Source organism: Loxodonta africana, chromosome X (assembly GCF_030014295.1).
Source record: "Loxodonta africana isolate mLoxAfr1 chromosome X, mLoxAfr1.hap2, whole genome shotgun sequence".
NCBI classification, from domain to species: Eukaryota; Metazoa; Chordata; class Mammalia; order Proboscidea; family Elephantidae; genus Loxodonta; species Loxodonta africana.
In genome coordinates, this window is record NC_087369.1 from 19,194,458 (window position 1) to 19,213,831 (window position 19,374).

The window sequence follows — 19,374 nt, forward strand, 5'->3', positions numbered from 1 at the left end:
TAGCTATAAAGTGGGAATAATACTTTCCTTTTTGGGCTGTGTAAGGTTGCCATGATATTATGAATATAATGCACTTAGCCTCTATAAAAGCTTATAGTCTTGCAGGGAAGAAATGATATGTGTACAGAACCTTTTTCTTGCTGTACTAAAAATGAGAAGAGCAGCCCTATTTCCCATTGTATCCTCTGGCATTATCTGCCCCCTCTTTGGGGAGCAGTAACAGAGGGGAGGAGATGACAAGTACCAGGCAAAGCAAGCAGCTAGCTCTAGGGAAATAGATAAAACAGTGGGAGGGTATGTTAGTTAGCAGCTTCAACCAACACCAATTTATTTACCTTGCAGTGTCTGTGGGTCAGGAATCTGAGCATTGGTTAGCTGGGTCCTCTTGCTCAGGGTCCCCCTGGGCTTAAATCAAAGTGTTGGCTGGGGCTGTGATGTCATCTGAGGCCCAGGGTCCTCTTCCAAGCTCATTGGTTGTTGGTGCCATTCCATTCCTTGAGGTTGTAGGACTGAGGCCATCAGCCCCCTAGACGCTGCCTACTGTTATCCACTGCGTGGTCCTCTCCAAAGCACGGCAGTTTGCTTTTTCTAAGCCAATAGGAGTATGTCTCTGTTGCTTCTTGTCTCTTTTAAGTACTCACCTAATTAGGCCAGACCCACCCAGGACAATAATCTCCCTTTTGAGTAACTCAAAGTCAACCGAGTAGGAACCTCAAAATCTCTTTTGCTGTGTGACATAACATAATTCACAGGTCCCACACACACTCAAGGGGAGGGCATTACACAGGGAGTGTACACAAGGGGGCAGGAATCTTGGGGGACATCTTCGAATTCTGCCTACATAGAGGGGCCCTGGAATGGATCCAAATAAGCAGAGAAGAAATCTCCCTGCTTGTCCCCTGTGCCATTTTTATGAGAACAAACAAGACCAGGGCATACTCAGCCTGCTGCCATGCAGGGCCTGGGTGTGGCTCAGCTACAGTAAATTGTTTTTAAAGGGAAGAAAATGGGGCAGAGTGAGCCTGAGGATGCAGGGCAGTATTGCAATGGCAGTAGTGCCGCGAGTTTAGGAATGAGGGGCTTCAACTTTGGTTGAGCTGTTATTCAGGAAAAGGAATAGTTTTCTTTTTAAGAGGGAAATGGGATGGCTTTCCCTGGAAGAACTCCATTAGTGCCTGTCTGTCTGCCTCCAATGGACACGTAATACTAGTTAACGCTCTGTAACCAAATGACATAACTGAAGAGCAAAGGCGTTCAAGAGTTTTCCTTTCCTTCCCTGTCTAAGAGATAAACACTAGCGTGGCAACTGATGAGTGAAATGTTCACCTGCTAATGCGTGGCAGAAATCCGTTATAGCTGTTAAGCAGATCAAGAAAAAAGATTTTGGATGGGGAGAGGTGAGGATTCCTTGTCCAGAAGGCTGTCACTGTGGAAGCTGGGTCCTCGCAGGCACTATGACTTGGCTGCTCACATTGGTACCCACTCATCAGTCTTCGCACCTGGGAACCCACAGTCCTGAGCAGTGGGCAGGGTTTAGCAGCCCAGAAACTCAGCATCGGATGGCCCACCCGGCATAAGTAGGAATGTGTTTAGGGCCCCTGCAAAGCAGGGGCACCAAAAAGAAATCCTTTTTTCAAATAACTTGATATAATATTCAATAATGAGGAAAGAGAATTCTGCAGAATTTGTTTATACTTATTTCATGCTATGCTGATCTAGTCTTTAATTTGGAATTACCTCTGACAGAAAGGTAGAGATGGAGGACTGGGGGCTATAACCTTGCAGTGGTTGGGGTCTCCCGAGTGTAGAGATCTTAGCCCACCCCTAGGGAATCGTATAGAACTGAGACAGAGAGCGTCTGCTGGAGGTCATCTCTCCCAATCCATGGCTTCCAGGCGCAATCACATCCAAGCCATCTTCTCACAGAACCAGAGAACGTACACTCCCTGAAGGCAGGGATTCTTGTGTGTTTTGCTCTGCACGGTGTCCCAGCACCTAGCACCGCACCTGGGTCATAAGAGCTACTCGGAAAACGGGCCATGGATGTTTCCGTTTTCAGCAGTCTCTTCCCTCCCCCATGTGGCTTATCTCCCGTCACTCTCGCAGGCTCTTAAGGAGGCATCATCAGATCACATTTTATGTTTCTCAAACTTGCTTGACGATAAAAAATAATCTGGGGGCCACTCTTCACGGACTACTAAGCCTCTCTGCTGGAAGTTCGGGTTGAAGAGGTCTGGGTTGGAGCCCAGGAATGGGTTTTTGACTAGCATTTCTGATGAGTCTTTTCTTCAGATCGACACTGAGATAATGGGCAGAAGCTCAGTTCTTCCCCATACAGAGAGTGAGCAGCCATGGCTACCTGACCTGGTTTCTGAGGGTCTGTCAAAGGTGAACACCCTGAGCTTCTAGTCAGCAATGCTGAGGGTATGAGGGGCTATAAGAGTCTTCTGGTTTACCCCCGAGTCGCCTGGGCCCAGCCTGGCATCCTGGCTCCTGCCTTCCAGAAGGAATGGGGCTGGGGGAAGGCCACTCAGAACCTCCTCTACCTCTGGGACTGCCCACTGAACTCTGCCCACCCCCCTTCCACCAGACAAGCTTGCTGTTCTGTCCCTTCTCCCAGCTGTCACTAGCACGTGAATTCACAGTCACTTCTGCTGGGTTTGTTAATGACCTCTGCCCTACTGGGCGTGAGTTGACCTCTGTGCCCAGGGAGAGGCTGACTTTGGTCAATTCCAGTCACTGAACCAGAGCATTCCTCTGAGGGTGGCTAAACAAAACCTGTCTTCCAAACTCCCCCTGCTTGATACACGAGAGGAGGGAAAGCTCTGACCCAGATACGACCCTCTTTTTCTGCCCTAGTCCTTTCTACCCTAAAGCCTCCTCACCTGGTCTGAGGTCTGAAGAGGTTGCCTTCTGCCTCAGTGATTCCTCCTAGGCCCTCTTGCCCCCAGGATTCAGTGACATCTGACTGATTCACCAAGCACTTACGGTTTCCAAGAAGACAGTTGAGGTTATAGAGTAGTTCGATAAAGAAAAATTGCTGCCTTTATTTCTTGGCTCCATGGACCCCTCCCCTAAAAATACTCTCCGCTACCCAGGGAGATAATCCTGGGATTTCTAATCCTTGAGTCTGAATTCTTTCTGGAGATTAAACATTCAGGAAAAATAAACCTAGGTCAAAGGGAGTAATCTGCCCTGTAGTGCAAGATAAGAGAACATAATAGACTTGGGTGGCACAGAGGGTTAAGTGCTCTGCACACAGGGGATCGCCATGAGTCGGAGCGGACTCAATGGCAACTAACAATATAGTTATTTGAGAGCTGTGCTGTCCAATATAATAGCTACAAGCTACATCTAGCTATTTACATTTTTCATTTTAATCAATTAAAATTAAACAAAAAATTCAGTTCCCCACTTGCTAGTGCTCAATAGCCAGTGTGGCTAGTGGCCACCATCTTGGACAGCACAGCCATAGAGCACTTCCATCATCTCAGAAAGTTCTATTGGACAGTGCTGTTTCATAGGCATGGGGCTTTCCCCTTGACCTTGTCCATGTGATGCTTCTTCAGCATCTTTGTCATGAGTTTATGTATCCTCAGACAGGACTCATTTGCCCCTGGCTCTAGCAGTCTGGTCTGCCCACAGGGCTGCCACACATGGATGTGCAAGCCTCACACACCCCTCTCTTTGTGCCTTTGTACATGTACTTACCTCAGCCCACAATGTTCATCTCTGTTTCCTCCATGAAAACTCCTACTATTCCTTCAAGCTCCAGCATACAGGGTCACCTTCCTTTGGATACCCCCCCTGGTGCCCCCTTGGGACTTGTGTATCTCAGCTACCCATCTGGTTATCAGGCCCGAACTTGATAACCACTATACGTGTATTCATTTTCTATTACTGCTATAACAAAAATACCACAAACTTGTGGCTTAAAGCAACATAAGTTACTCTCACAGTTCTGGAGGCCAAAAGTCTGAAATCAGTTTCACTGGGCTAAAGTTAAGGTGTCAGCAGGGTTGGCCTCTTCTGGAGGCTTGCCTTTTCCAGTTTCCAGAGGCCATCTACTTCCCTTGGCTCATGGCGTCCTTCTTCCATCTTCAAAGCCAGCAGCCTAGCATCTTTCAGTCTCTTTCTCTCTGTCCCTCTGCTTCCATTGCCACATGACCTTCTGTCTGACTCTGACTCCTCGTATGTCCCTCCTTTAGGACCATTGTGATTATATCAGGCCCAACCCAGGTAATCTGGGATACTCTCCCCATCTCAATATCTTTAATCACATCTGCAAAGTCCCTTTTGTCATGTAAGGTAACACTCACAGGTTCCGGGGATTAGGACATGGATATTTTAGGAGGCCATTATTCAGCCAATCACAATAAGTATGGCCTTTGTCACATTATACTGTTAATATTTGTTTCTGTGTCCTCAAATTCAGGGACTGTATTGTAATCTTCTTGTTTCTTGGTACCGAACAGTATGGTTAACACTGCACTCATTAGTGTCTAAACGGATGAACTATTTAATTCACTTCAGAATACATGTGTATGGGCGCCCCTTAGATAAATGTGAGCTGAATCATAGAGTTGTAAAGCTAAAGATCAAATCTGCATACCCTTCCTATTAGCCTAATGATTTTCAACCCAGTACAATTTTGCTCCCGGGAGACATTTGCCAAATGTCTAGAGACATTATTGGTTGTCACCAAATGCCCCTATGTGTAACTGCTATCTAGTTGGTAGAGGCCAGAGTTCCTGCTATACAGTACACAGGACAGCTCCCCACAACAAAAATTATCTAGCCCAAAATGTCAAAAGTGCTAGAGTGGAGAAACCCTGAATTAGCACTACTGGATTATGGGAAACTGCAGCAGGCAAGGCAATTTAGGCCAAAGGAGGAGCCTGGGCCCTGGATCACAATGGAAATATATCTTTGTTTCTATTGGTAATTCTTGTAGTTATGATGCATTATTCTAGGAAAAAAAAAAAAAAACACTGAACCAAAACCAAAATAACTGGTCATTAATGCAGTAGTTGGAGGGGGCTGAATTAAGAAAAGGTTGCGTTTTTTCCAGTTTTCTTTCTTCTATTCCCCTTCTATGAAATGATCCTCCCTTCTTTTTCATTTGTCATCTGACTTTATCTGGGAGAGTATCGCGTTCCATATAAGGCTTCTCAGACTAAGTGAAATGGTAGATAAGACTTCAAAAGGAAAAGGGTAAGAGAGGAACCAAAGCCTGTTTGGGGCACAAGGGCAAACTGGTAGGCAGAGCGCCCCAAACTCACACGCTGGGAAAAAACAGAAAAGTGGATAGAGGCGATGAGATGGAAAAACAGGGGTGGGCCTAGTTCTACAGCCAAAGTGGGTCTGGAGGGTAAAGCAGACTGGGCAGTTCTCACCCACCAGAGACTGACAGGCTGCCCAGGGTTTAACGAGTTCCTCTGTGTGGTAATTTCCCCCACAGAACCCTCCTGGTTTCTAAGAGCTGGCTTCCCTGAGATTTGATTTTAGGCTCCTAGAGTCATTTCCATCCTAGGATGGTTTGGCTCACTGTGTCAATGAGACAATAATAGTAGGTTAAGTGCTACACTGGGGGAAAGGAGGCTTTTCAGGTGAGCCCAAGGGCCCACGCTGCCTCCTCCGCAGCACTATCTGTGCTTCCCCTCCATTATACCATCACCCCTACGATAATGCCTGTGCTCCCCCTGGGTGAAGCCAGGGAAACTGAGGCAATGCTCTGAAAGATAGCAGGCAATGGAGTTGGTAGGTGAAGGCAGAATAAGGATAAATAGTGAGGTCAGGAGCCTAGGGCCGCAGGAGACAGAGAAGACAAGGAATGGGCTAATTCTGAGAGCCCATGGCCAAAAGACTGGAGCTAGGACAGCCCTGTGGATTCATCTCTGAGGCTTTTCTCTGCTTTCTTGGAAGGCAGGACACCCTCTCCTCCCCAAGCATGGTTGGCCAGGGGCTACTCCAGGTTGATGAGCCACCAGAGAGGGTGAGAAGTGATGGTGGAGAGGAAGTTAGTGGGTCACAAAGCAGATAGCTGGTGTCCCAGGGTCTCCCAACTCCTTGGCTCTGGGCAGAGGTTGTCGAGATCATATTGTAAAGTTCAAACCTTTCTCCAGCCAGGACTTTGTTCTTAATGTGAGTGCAGCCGCCTAAGCCACCGGACTCTACCCCCACCTCACCCTGGAGGCTGCCAACAGCACAACTTAAAGACACTGATGTATAACCCCCTATTTCTCTCTTTCTCTTGCAGCTGTCTCCAACCTGGACATCGAGAGTAAGCTAAACGTGTACTACCGAGCACCGTGGCACCAGCAGAGAAACATCTTCCTGCCAGCCACCAGGCCACCGTGCGTGGAGGAGCTGCACCGCCACGCCCGGCAGAGCCTGCAAGCTCTGCGCAGAGGTGACTGACCCTGGGCTGGGGTGGCTTTACCAGAGGCTGGGAGAGAACTCAGAGGTGGTCTCCTCCAGAGGCTTTCTGTCCCATCAGTCCCAACACCACCCTTGTTATAGCATGGACTTTGACCTTTTCTACTTGGAAGTTAAAAAATCATGGATAATATAACCTGCCTATTGAGTCAGAATTGACTCAATGGCAAAGGGGTTTGGTTTTATATATAAACGATTACAAATAGTATTTAATTTAATACATTTATATATAAATTAAAAAGAAAAACAAGCCCATTGCCGTCGAGTCGATTCTAACTCATAGTGACCCCACAGGACAGAGCAGAACTGCGCCATAGGGTTTCGAAGGAGCAGCTGGTGGATTCAAACTGCCAACCTTCTGGTTAGCAGCTGAGCTCTTAACCACTGCGCCACCAGGGCTCCATATATAAATATAGTAAATTTACATTATAATAATATTTAATTTAATAATAAATGTATATAATTTTGGAAACCCTGGTGGCATAGTGGTTAAGAGCTCAGGCTGCTAACCAAAAGGCCAGCAGTTTGAATCCACCAGGTGCTCCTTGGAAACTCTACGGGGCAGTTCTACTCTGTCTTATAGGGTCCCTATGAGTCAGAATTGACTCGAAGGCAATGGGTTTTGGGTTTTATATATAATTTTAAATAGCATTATGGCTTAATATGGTAATAAAGAGGAATTATAAGGGAAATTATTTATAATAGCATTGCAATATGCAAATGCCCAGGCCCAACTACACTAGAAGACATAATGAAGCAGTCAGGAGTTTAGGTCTGGGTAAAGAAGTGAAGACAGTCAGAAGCCAGGCTGAACAAGTATAGGGAAATGAAGGAGCCAAGGGGCAGGAGGACACAGCCATCACAACTGATGTATTTGGCATATATTGAACATGAGCAACAAAAAAATAGTTGGTTTATAATTAAAAGGGAATTAGCTTTGACTCAGAATTAAGTTCTAGGCTTTTCCCCTACACGAATGTCTGATGCGCCATCTGAATATTATGTGGGACCTGGGACACTTCATTGTTCAAGGTCATCTTGTGCATTGTAGCATGGCTCCTGTCCTTGGCTAATTAGGACAAGGGGATTAAAAATTAGCATCATCTTTCTTGAGCCCCCTGAACTGGGTATCAGAAGTTGGCATGCCAGCTTTCTTGGCCTTTAGGTTTTTTGCTGTGGAGACAGATGGTGCCTGCATATTCCATGTCTTTGTTCCAAAATTCCTAAACTCTTTTAAGAAACGGTATTTTGCAAAAGTATTAAAATTCAAATAAAATATTTGAATGTCATTATCAAGATGGAGAAATAAAATGATAAATGGTGTTTTCATTTTATTTTCTTCTACATATGCATGACTTCTGCCTTTTCCCCTGAAGCTAGTCTTCTTTCCTTTTAATGAAAGAGCTAACCTACTAATGGAAACCCCAGTGACGTAGTGGTTAAAAGCTATGGCTGCTAACCAAAAGGTTGGCAGTTCGAATCCAGTAGGTGCTAATAACACTTAAACCACTGTTTCTAAAACATTTTCCTTGGTTATTAATGGCAGACAAAGTGATACTGTGAAAATGAAACGTTATGATCAGTAGTCCCCTGGAAACATCTCTGGCATACTTATTAAAACCAAAAACCAAACCCGTTGCCATCCAGTTGATTTTGACTCATAGCAATCCTATAGGACAGAGCAGAGCTGCCCCATAGGGTTTCCAAGGCTATAATGTTTACAGAGACAGACTGACACATCTTTCTCCCTTGGAGCAGCTGGTGGGTTTGAACCGCCAACATTTCAGTTAGCAGCCGAGCCCTTTAACCACTGCACCACCAGGGCTCCTTAGCATACTTATTAGTCACTTCAGTTTTAGAGCTGGCTACAGAGTTCTTTTTTAACAAATTGCTAGTGTAAACCTCCTTCTGGAAATCTTCCTTAACACTTTCCCCTTTCCTTTACAGCCTGGATCAGGTGCCCTTCCCATAATATTCTGGGTGTTCTTATTATTAACCACTTAGGGGCCTGTCTTCCCCCATTAATCCAGAAGCAATTCAAGGGCAAGGATTTTATCTTACTACTTTTTTTTTAAGCACTTAGCATGAACCTAACACATAGTAGGTCCTCAGTGAATGTTTGTGGAACTGAAGCAAATACTGCGGAAAACTGGTTGAGCATTGAGGGAACAGGATGACTACAGAGGAATCTGATAATTCTCACTAAATGCTTTGTCTTATCCCATTATTAGAGAGCTTGAGCAACATTAGCCCTTTAGGCATAATTATTTCTATCCCTTTATTATTATTAATAAGTTATCTCTGATTGGATTTTGAGAGATTCAACCAGATAAACACTAAGCTGCTCATAAGCTATCACATTTCACTGCTTTGACAGGTTTGGACTTAATGGCAGAACTGAAGGACAGGCAAGTGCCAATATCAATTTTCTCTGAACTTCCTCCTGGGGCTGAGAGAGGGACATGGGGCCTCCTGGGGTTTGGAAGGAAGACAGCAGAGCTGAGCCTTGCCCTCCACAGACTAACTTGCTTGTGGTTGGCTCAATAGCAAATCTTGGGTGTAGTAGTTTTAATAGCACTGTAGACAGCCATAAACAGGAATTACAGGCATCACAGAATTAAAAACATGCAGTGTAGAATTAAAATTAGAAAGTGACTTTTTTTTTTTTTTAAACCTTGTCCAAGAAACACAGTTTAGCAGTGTATTTGTCAGAATAATCCACTTCTGCCATCTGGTGGCGATGAATAACACTGGCTTATCATTCAACTGGCAACCCTGGTGGGACAGTGGTTAAGAGCTACTGCTGTTAACCAAAAGGTCGGCAGTTCGAATCTGCCAGGTGTTTCTTGGAAACTGTATGGGGCAGTTCTACTCTGTCCTATAGGGTCGCTATGAGTCGGAATCGACTCGACGGCAATGGGTTTGGTTTGTTTATCATTCAACTGGAGCCCTGGTGGCTCAGTGGTTAAGTGATATGGCCTCTAACCAAAAGGTCGGCAGTTCAAATCCACCAGCTGCTCCCTGGAAACCCTATGGGGCAGTTCTACTGAAAGGTCAGTGGTTCAAACCCACCAGATGTAGCAGTCTGCTCCCATAAAGATTACAGCCTTGGAAACCCTATGGGGCAGTTCTACTCTGTCCTGCAGGGTCTCTATGAGTCAGAATCGACTCGATGGCAAGGGGTTTGGCTTACCATTCAAATGCCTTGCTCGGCAAATGCCACAGTAAGCGGCCCTGTGTGCTCTCTATTTGGACAGCTGGGAAATGCCTCCTTCCACCAGGAGGGAGGATTATGAAGCACAGACACCGAGGCTGAGGTGGCAGCGCCTCTGTGCTCCTTTCGGAAAGGAGGCTCCAAGGAAGCAGCTGGAGGACTGAGGGATTAGTCCCTAGAAATTGGCTGTCTTCAAGATCTGCTCAATAGCATACCCTTCAACAAACTGTACTGAGGGCCAGTCTAGACCCGTAATTCAAAGCACAATCAAATCTAGTCTCTGCCCACAGGGAATTCCTGGTCTAGTGAGGGAGGCAGACAAGTAACCAGGTAATTTCAACACAGTGATATGGGAGCACAGAGGATAAAAAAAAAAAAAAAAAAAAAAAAACAGTGATATGGGAGCACAGAGGATAAGGCACCTGAAAATAGCATGGAACTTTAGGGAAGGCTCCCTGGAGGAAGTAGCACTGAAATGGATTTCAAGTTATTTAGAATCCGATTCCTTTTTTTTTTTTCCTTTTTCTTAGCAATTCTTTAATGCTTAGAACCAATAATGCCTTTATACTTGGCCATCGTTCACGTATGTTTGTAAGACAGGGAGAAAGAAATTAATAAGTGACTGAAAAGAGTTATATTTTATATTTCCTTTCTCTTCAAGTTTCAGGGCTGGAATTTAAATTTACTTGGTCCAGTGAAATAAGGACCAAGATACTACTGCAGTTTCAGATTCTAGTAGACCAATGTTCCACCCATCCCACCAGCATATATATATATGTGTGTGTAAAACCAAACCAAAACCAAACCCACTGCCGTCGAGTCGATTCCAACTCATAGCAACCCTATAGGACAGAGTAGAACTGCCTGATAGAGTTTCCAAGGAGCACCTGGCAGATTCGAACTGCTGACGACCTCTTGGTTAGCAGCCGTAGCACTTAACCACTACACCACCAGGGTTTCCATATATATATATATATATATATATATATATGTATGTATGTATGTATGTATGTATGTATGTATGTATATTTTATTAGGGAGACATTAACCTAGCCTGCCTACCCCTAGCCTAGCTCAGATGAGGGAAGTGTATTTGAGAACGTGGCGGGGCGGAGGGGGGGGTGGCGGGGAAGCAATTAAATGGGAAATTGAGCTGATGTCTCCCTTATGACTCCTTCCTTCCTTCCACCTCATCCTAACAAATGGCACCTATATTCTACTCTTCTTTATGCATTTAAGAATACAAAAGCTTTTACTTGCCCTGCCCATTTAGAGAAGTCCACTGTTTGCTTGTAGAGAAAAATGAGGGTGGCCCTGGATGCAGGCCACAGGATGACACTTTGACAAGGATGACATTTGTCTCAAAAGTCAGCAAAGGTCAGGCAGTGAGGCCCACAGACAGTCAAATCAAACATGGAGAGTAATCAGGAAGCTCACGAGAGCTTGGTTATAGTTTAGGGGACAGCATACTAAATAAAGCAAAGCGGAAAGGGGCTGGCATTGGGGAGGCCAGTCAAGAACAAGCAATAGGACCTAGGAAGAAGAACTGACACCTTTGAATTGAGGTGTTGGTGAAGAATATTGAATATACCATGGACTGCCAGAACAATGAACAAGTCTGTCTTGGAAGAAGTACAGCCAGAATGTTCCTTAGAGGCAAGGATGGCGGGACTATGTCTCATGCACTTTGGACATGTTGTCAGGAGGGATCCATCCCTGGAGAAGGACATCATGCTTGGTAAAACAGAGGGTCAGCGAACCTCAAGGAAATGAATTGACACAGTGGCTGTAACAATGGGCTCAAACATAGCAACAATAGTGAGGATGGCGCAAAACTGGGTAGCATTTTGTTCTGTTGAAAATAGGGTCACTGTAAGTTGGAACCGACTTGATGGCACCTAGCAACAGCATGGAGCCCTGGTGGCACAGTGGCTAAGTGTTTGGCTGCTAACCAAAAGGTCAGCAGTTCAAATCTACCAGTCACTCCTTGGAAACCCTGTGAAGCTGGGTTTCCTACCTTGTCCTACAGGGTTGCTATGAGTCTGAATCAACTCGACAGCAACAGGTTTGGGCTTTCTTTCTTTTTTTTTTTTTTGGAACAGCATAGCACAAAAATATAACTATAATTAAATGTATCTGACCCAAAGCAGTCTTGTTCTGATGAATGAGAAGGTGTGTCAGGCCCTTACAGGGCCTTTAAGCAGAAGCAGTGGTAAGAGCATGACACTGCAGACCAGTCTGTGCCACTGATGGCTCGGCAAGTTACTTACTGTCCCTGAGCCTGTGTAGGCATCTGCAAAAGAGAGGTGGCACTAGTGCCTACTTCGTCGGGTTGTTGAGATGGTGCACTTCACATTTTTAGCCGGGTATCTCTGGCACATCCCAATTGCTCAATACATACGGAGCATTATGATGATTATTCTAGCTGTGCTAAGTAATAAAAACCAAACCCACTGCCGTCGAGTCAATTCCGACTCATAGGGACCCTACAGGACAGAGGAGAACTGCCCTACAGAGTTTCCAAGGAGCGCCTGGTAGATTTGAACTGTTGACCTTTTGGTTAGCAGCTGTAGCTCTTAACCACTACACCACCAGGGTTTCAGTACTGAGTAATAGCGATTTTAAATAACAGAAGGACAAATCTGCAAATCTGCTGCACAATTATGTACCGTGATCATGAGGGGGTCGCTAGAGACTTCAGGCCCTGGATATGAGCGTGGGCTGGATTTTGGCAGGTAGAGTGGCCTTTGGTGTGGCCAGTGTGTTCGGCATGGTGTACTTTGGGGCTCACTGAGACACCTCGAATGCCAGATTGGGTACTTGGGGTCTCGGTGATTCTTGTTAGGAAGTCAGAACCACTTCATCCCACATATGGATATTTCTTAGCTCTTCTCTGATGGTGGCTTTGTTCCTAAATCAGACAGCTATCGTCATTGGGATGACTTTACTTTCTCTAGGATTCCAGGATTTCAAACTCCTCAGAGCTTCACGGGGGACAGAGCTTAGCTGCAGTGGTGTATTGATCAGCTGGCTCTCCAGAAAAAATAAATTATAGAAATAAATAAAAGCCCTGATGCGTAGCATTTGCCAATTGCTGTGATGTAAATACTCTCACTGTGGCGGATTTCCAGCTACCAACACTTTAACAACTGGCTCACAGAATTCTTGAATATGTAGCAATCAGCTCTCTGGAGCCAGTGTGAGCTGACTCCAGCGCCCCACTGGATGGCTATGGACCTTGGTCTCAGGCTTACCTGGGCGGCTCTGGAGAGGCTGGACCTGCTTTCCCCTCCAGCGCTGAAGTCAGCACACCTTCCACCAGTTGTTCTAGAATGTTTTGTTCTTTTTTCCTTTTTCTTTCTTTCTTATGTTCTTTCCTTGTTCCTTTCTTCTTTCTTTCTTTTGCTCATGTTGTTTTGAAATGAGGCACACTGAGAAATTTACTTCTTTTTCTGAAACTCAGAAGCAAGCCATCTCATACAGATTATGAGATGAATCCACTGGAATGTATTTGTCCAACTTAATGTTAAGTTATAGTTGTTAGGAACCACTCTGAAAATATTATTTGGTATACAAATTAGCTAGATTAGCGAAAACTCACTTTTTTTTTTTACAGCCTTTTGCTAATACTCCCAAGGGGGAAAGAGAAATTGAAAATGACAAATGTATTTCAGTCTCACCGCTTTTTCTGCTCTTCAGAACACCGGAGCCGGAGCGATCGCAGAGAGCAGAGAGCTGCTGCTCCGCTTTCTATGGTTGCTCCTCCACTGCCAGCCTACCCACCAGCTCACAGCCAGAGGAGGCGCGAAGCAAAGGACCGTCACTTCCTAACGGTAAGCTCGCTGGCCAGCTGGCAGCCCCGTACTCACTCATCAGGAACTCTAGCCCCCGTCACATGAGTTTGTCTTGGGAGTCTTGGGAGTCAGCTTCCCTCCTCCCAGTGAGGAAGGCTGTGTCAGCTGAGAGACCACAGCATGGGCATCTGGGAACAAACTTAATTTTTCCCTTTTCATTCCTGAAAGGAATGCCTCTTTTTTTTTTGGAATAGAATGGGGATGCAGATATATTTTTTAGTTAACTGGTTGTATGACACAGTAAAGCAGTAATAGTTAAGGACTCTAAAATCAGAAAAAAAAATCTAGCTTCAAATGTTTGCACTTCTGCGTACAAGCTGAAAGATTTAGAATAGGTTACCCATTGCCATCGAGTCAATTCCGACTCATAGTGACTCTACAGTACAGAGCAGAACTGCCCCATCGGGTTTCCAAGGCTGTAATCTTTATGGAAGCAGACTGCCACATCTTTCTCCCACAGAGTCGTTGGTGGGTTCAAACTGCCAACTTCACATTTTTTTGCCCTCAGTTTCCTCATTTATAATATGGGGATAATAATAATACCTAACTTAAAGAGTTTGAGGATTAACTCAAAAACAGGTAAAGAGCTTAGTACAGGGTACCAAAACCCGCCCCCCAAAAAGGAGCCCTAGTAGCACAGTGGTTAACCTCAATAAATGTTAACTACGATGAACACTGCTATTATTACTACTCAAGTGATAGAGGTGGCTGAGTCGGTGGGGCTGAGCTGAAAAATCTCTTTAGGGCACTTGTGAAAGGATTTAAATGATGTAAGCAAATTCCATTTGAAGAAGAATCATCTCATCATTTTGGACTTTCCCATTCTATAAAGGAGGCTAATTCTGCAGGGTAACTTAGTGCCACAGCAATGTCATAACCACTGGTGTTTTTGGCCTTGCCCAGGTGGGTGTGGCTGTAACTTTGCCAGGGTCCCCGAGTATAGATTACAGGGGACAAAGCTGAGCCCAGCTGGGAACTCCTGCAAACCCATCAGGCCAGGTTTGCCTTCTGGGGCCTCAGTGGGGACAGTCAGCACTTAGCGCAGGTGAGTAGGGCTTTGTTGAAGGGTGGGGCCGTGGTGTCTGTGACCAAGTCAGCCCACACCACCTTCCTGAAAGTCTGTACGCCTTTCTGGCTCGAGGCCCAAAGTCTAAAGAAGTTACAACAGTGCGAATACACGTTGAGGTTTTTATCTGAAGTTGAATTGGTATGTATAATGACAAACCCTTCACTCTTATGGCTTTGACATGTGCAAAATATGTGAAGACTATTTGGGTCACACGTTGCCAAACATCCAGCTAAAAACAGAAGAATTCATCTAAATGAATCGACATAACATAGCCAGATCAAGCAGTGAGTGATATTGGATAATATATTGACATTTTTTCTGCTTGCAGCTGGACGGTAGGTACCATGTCCTTTACTGATCAATAAGTGTATACTAAATACCATGTTGCAATCACTACACTGCTGTACTGTGGGCAGCCCAAGGATAAGAAAGGGGTGAGAGCCTCTTAAGACTTTGTAGTTCTTTATATAGAGCAGTTCTGCATGCTAGTGATTTGTCACCAAGAACTCAACACAAGTTCTTATTAAGCGCAAATCTGCTTGCTGAAGCATTTGCTTTTAATGAGGCATTTTCTGCATAAAAATGCTAAAAATATTTTTCCCATTCATGTTTTGTGGCTCATGAAGTTGGGTTTTTTGGGGGGAGGAGGGGGAAGAATTTTGAACTCTTACAGGAATGATATAAAAATATAACCCTTTCTCATAATCTGCATAATTTTACATAATGTCTAGTCCCTGGAAACCCTGGTGGTGGAGTGGTTAAGCGCTACGGGCTGCTAACCAAAAGGTCAGCAGTTCAAATCCACCAGGTGCTCCTTGGAAACTCTATGGAGCAGTTCTACTCTGTCCTTAAGGGTCGCTATGAGTCGGAATCGACTTGACGGCAACGGGTTTTTTTTTTTAACTAGTCCCTGGGTGGCACAAACAGTTTAGTGCTCCACTACTAGCCAAAACATTGGTGGTTCAAACCCACCCAGAGGCACCTCAAAGGACAGGCCTGGCAATCTGCTTCGGAAAAGTCACAGTCTTGAAAGCCCTATGGAGCAGTTCTACTCTGCACACATGGGGTTGCCGTGAGTTGGAATCAACTCGACGGCAACTAACAACCACCACCAAAGTAAGACTATAGGAAAAATAATGAATAGGAATGAGGGCGCTTCATTTACTCAACAAACATCAACAAGAGAGAACTCTAGATCACACTTATTTATGTAAGCTTTGGAAAGTGTGCCCCCTTAAATGATAATGCAGAAAGAAATACCAAGTAACTCGGGGAAATTTTTAATTGTTTCATTTGTTCAATTGAGTTGGGGTCACTAAGTTCATTAGAGGATTTTTCCATCCAAGTTAGCCCTCAGAATCGAACACAGTGCTATGCATTAAGCTTACAAGGGCTGTATATTGCTGCAAGAAGAAATTCAGGTATTTAAAAAAACAAAAACAAAACAAACTCCGTTGCCATCACGTCGATTCTGACTCATAGCGACCCTATAGGACAGAGTAGAACTGCCCCACAGGGTTTCCAAGGAGCGCGTGGCGGATTCCAACTGCCAGCCTTTTGGTTAGCAGCTATAGCTCTTAACCACTATGCCACCAGGGTTTCCTTGGCTTCAGGTATAAAAAGTGACAGGAAATTTGCAGCCAAATTGCTGGCTAGATATTTTGTTACACAGCGACTGTCCTTCGTTCATGTAAGAGACTTGGTTAAGCTATTTTTAATTTCCTTTTAAAAAGCATTTCTAATGAGATTCTTACATACAATCTTCTACAACTCTGCAGGCTATCACATCGTGCCTTAGTCTTTAAGGCATGGACCGTGAAGCCAAACTGCCTGGGTTGGAATCCTAGCTCTACCACTTGCTATCTATGTGACCCTGGACAAGTTGCTGATTTCAGTGCCTCAGAGATAATAGTAGCTGTCTCATAGGTTTGGCATGAGGATTGAATGTGTTACTACATGTAAACAGTGCCTGATACATGATAAGCACTTAATAAGTATTAGACATTACTATTGTCATGTTATGCAATCAAGTCCCTGCAGCATCTGTGATACAGTGATAAGATCATAGGTCTAACTGGATTTAAATCCCAGCTCTACAGCCTATTTGCTGTGTGATTTGGAAAAAGCTGTTTTATCTTTTGGAGGCCTATTTTCTTTACCTGTAATATGAGGGTAATAATTTCAACTTTACAAGGCTGTTAAGAAGACTTAGTATGGTGTTATGTAAATAAGATTAAATGTGTGTGTGTGTTAGTGTCCAGTAAAACCCGTGTGTGTGTGTGTGTGTGTGTGTGTGTGTTAGTGTCCAGTACAGTGCCTGAAATACAGGAATTTCTGAAACTATATTCACAATCACTTATACTAAAACTTTTACCATCAAATGAAAAGTCTATAATATAAACTCACATATGAGACTAGAGGAAATACAAATTGTTACACCCTTTCTGGAGGGCAATTAACAAAATTCTAAGATATTGATACCCTTTGATTTAGCAAGTCTACATCTAGGAATTTACCCCAAGTCAATAATCAGAGTGTATGCAAAGATTTATTCACTAGAATGGTCATCAAAGCACTGTTTATGACAGGAAAAAAAATATAAACATCCTAAATGTCCAACAATAGGGGCTTATTTTAATGAATCCTGGTATAGCCATAGGACAGAGTATAATATTAAAAATAGTATTCTAGAAGAACAATGACATGGAAAAATATATATGCTTTACCACCAGTTTTTTTAAAGCAATTTATAAAACTGTGTATAGTATGATCTCAAAAAATATCTATGAATGTGTATGTATATCTACACACATGCATAGGAAAAAAAGCTAGAAAGCTATATACCAGTGGTTCCCAAACTATGTGCTGAGGCACCCCAGGGCACTGCAGCAAACTCTTAAGATCACCATGGGATATTTTAAATTTTCAAAGGAAAAAGTGTCATCTGTCTGCTGACATCTGGTGATGGCTCCAAAGTAACCTCATAGCACCTACAAGTGGAACGAGGGGGCACGTGGTTTCTTGACATTTAAAGCAGAAGTTCTCCAAGAGGAACTCACAGGAAACTGGACTAGCCAATTTAGCTTAACAAAACCCTCTGTCATTTGAAAATTCAAGGGGTGTCTCCTATTTAAAGGCCATCTGGGAGTCCTCATTTATCAAGGGTGGCAAAGGAGGTGATTTCAGGGAAAGGACCCCTTAGAAGATAAAACATCTCCTTTTCTGCTCCTGGATTCTGAAATTCTACAGCTAGAGACATATGCATGTTTCTCCTGTTAGAAGGGAGATAAACCTTGCCAGATATTTACCCTTTGAGAAATTAAGTTTAGATCATTTCTTTGGCACATGAGGCCACTGTGGATCTGGGCTGCAGAGAGAAGAAACTGGAACAAACTTCTCCTAATCCATATTTTCAGACAGCAACTCAACCTTTCTTTAATTCACCACAGAAAACATAGCTTTATACTGGTAAAGGACTTAAAGAGTGAGTTGTCTGGGCACGGCTGGGAACCAAACATAAACAGCTTAATACATAAACAGTAAAAAATGCTGTTCCCAAGGGCCACGTTCATTTATACTTGAGCCATCCAGCCTAGCCACTTCCCTGTTTCCCACCCCTCTCCCATCCCTTTGCAGTGGTATTCTTTAGCAATTCCCTTCCTAAAGAACAGTTTGCACATTTGGGGTAGACTTCTTAAGCAATGAAGCAAGCAAGCAACATGCAGTGAGTTAGAGAACGTCAGCCAAGGGCTGATATATGAAAGAATAGACTCATACAGGCAGATATCAGGACGGCAAACAACCTGATTCAATGAGGTCTAAACTGAGCTGACTTTGGCAGAGAAGTTGCTCTGGCTTGCTCAAAGAACTATAATGCCACCTCAGGTTGTATCACCAGTGTCAGACCCCTTGTTTCTAAGGGATTAGCAGCGGTGTACAGAAGGAGCTAGGAAGCCAATGTCATCAGCAGCTAATGCTACAGTACATTCAATGCTTTGGACCTGTATTAGGAGCTGACTATAGCTTCCAGCATAAGCATCTGCCAAGTGTAAAATTCATAGAGAATTTTGTTCAAAACTTCAAGACAGTAAGGACAATCTTTAAATCTCCTGGACTGGGTAGATTAGGTACTTCCTTAATACTAATCTTTCTACTTGGAATTATGCAGTGAAAAGCCTTCCAGTGCGCATAATACTGAGGTGTAAATCATGCTTCAGAGGTGTGACTACGGGAGGTTTTATAGGGTGTCCAGCCTCCTTGTTAAGAAAGCCATGGGAAAATCCCCAAGCATATTGTCAGAGCAGCCCTTCTGGTGGTGATGGTGTCCCAAAACTAAGCAAACTTCCAGATGTATGGCTGTTTTCTGAAGAGTCAGCGCCGCACTAACATGAATAACCACATAGGTATATATGTTGAGAATCAGAGGCCAGGTAGATGACCTAGAAGATTTGGCTCTGCACCACTCACCTGTCAAAAACAACTCCATCTAGCAGCCCAATAATGACAGAGAGGAGTGCAGGGGACCAAGCCATGGTCACATTCTTCTGAGAGAAGTGGTAGTTACCAAAAAGCTCCTAGAGGGGAACATCCCAGAGACCCATTTAAGGGTGGTGGTAAATAAAAACTGCCAGACTACCAAATTATCCTGCCAAGTCAGAAATACATTTAACAGGCATAGTTTTGGGTGCCAAGTAGGACGGAGAGGGGTTTGAGGCGTAATAAAAAGCAAGGAGACCGAAGGACCAAATGAAGGCCACATTGGGTGACAGAGAAGTAGGAAGCAAAGCATATGTGAAAAT

At 44.2% G+C, this 19,374-nt stretch overlaps 1 protein-coding gene across 1 annotated transcript in view; it reads left to right on the plus strand.

Annotated features, from left to right (window-relative positions):
- NHS (NHS actin remodeling regulator) overlaps nt 1-19,374 on the plus strand; it is a 369,470-nt gene that overhangs the window by 323,700 nt on the left and 26,396 nt on the right. The window contains exons 2-3 of the mRNA XM_064278047.1: nt 6,260-6,412; nt 13,352-13,485. Coding sequence (XP_064134117.1) covers nt 6,260-6,412; nt 13,352-13,485 — 287 coding nt within the window. The remainder of the gene's footprint in view (nt 1-6,259; nt 6,413-13,351; nt 13,486-19,374) is intronic.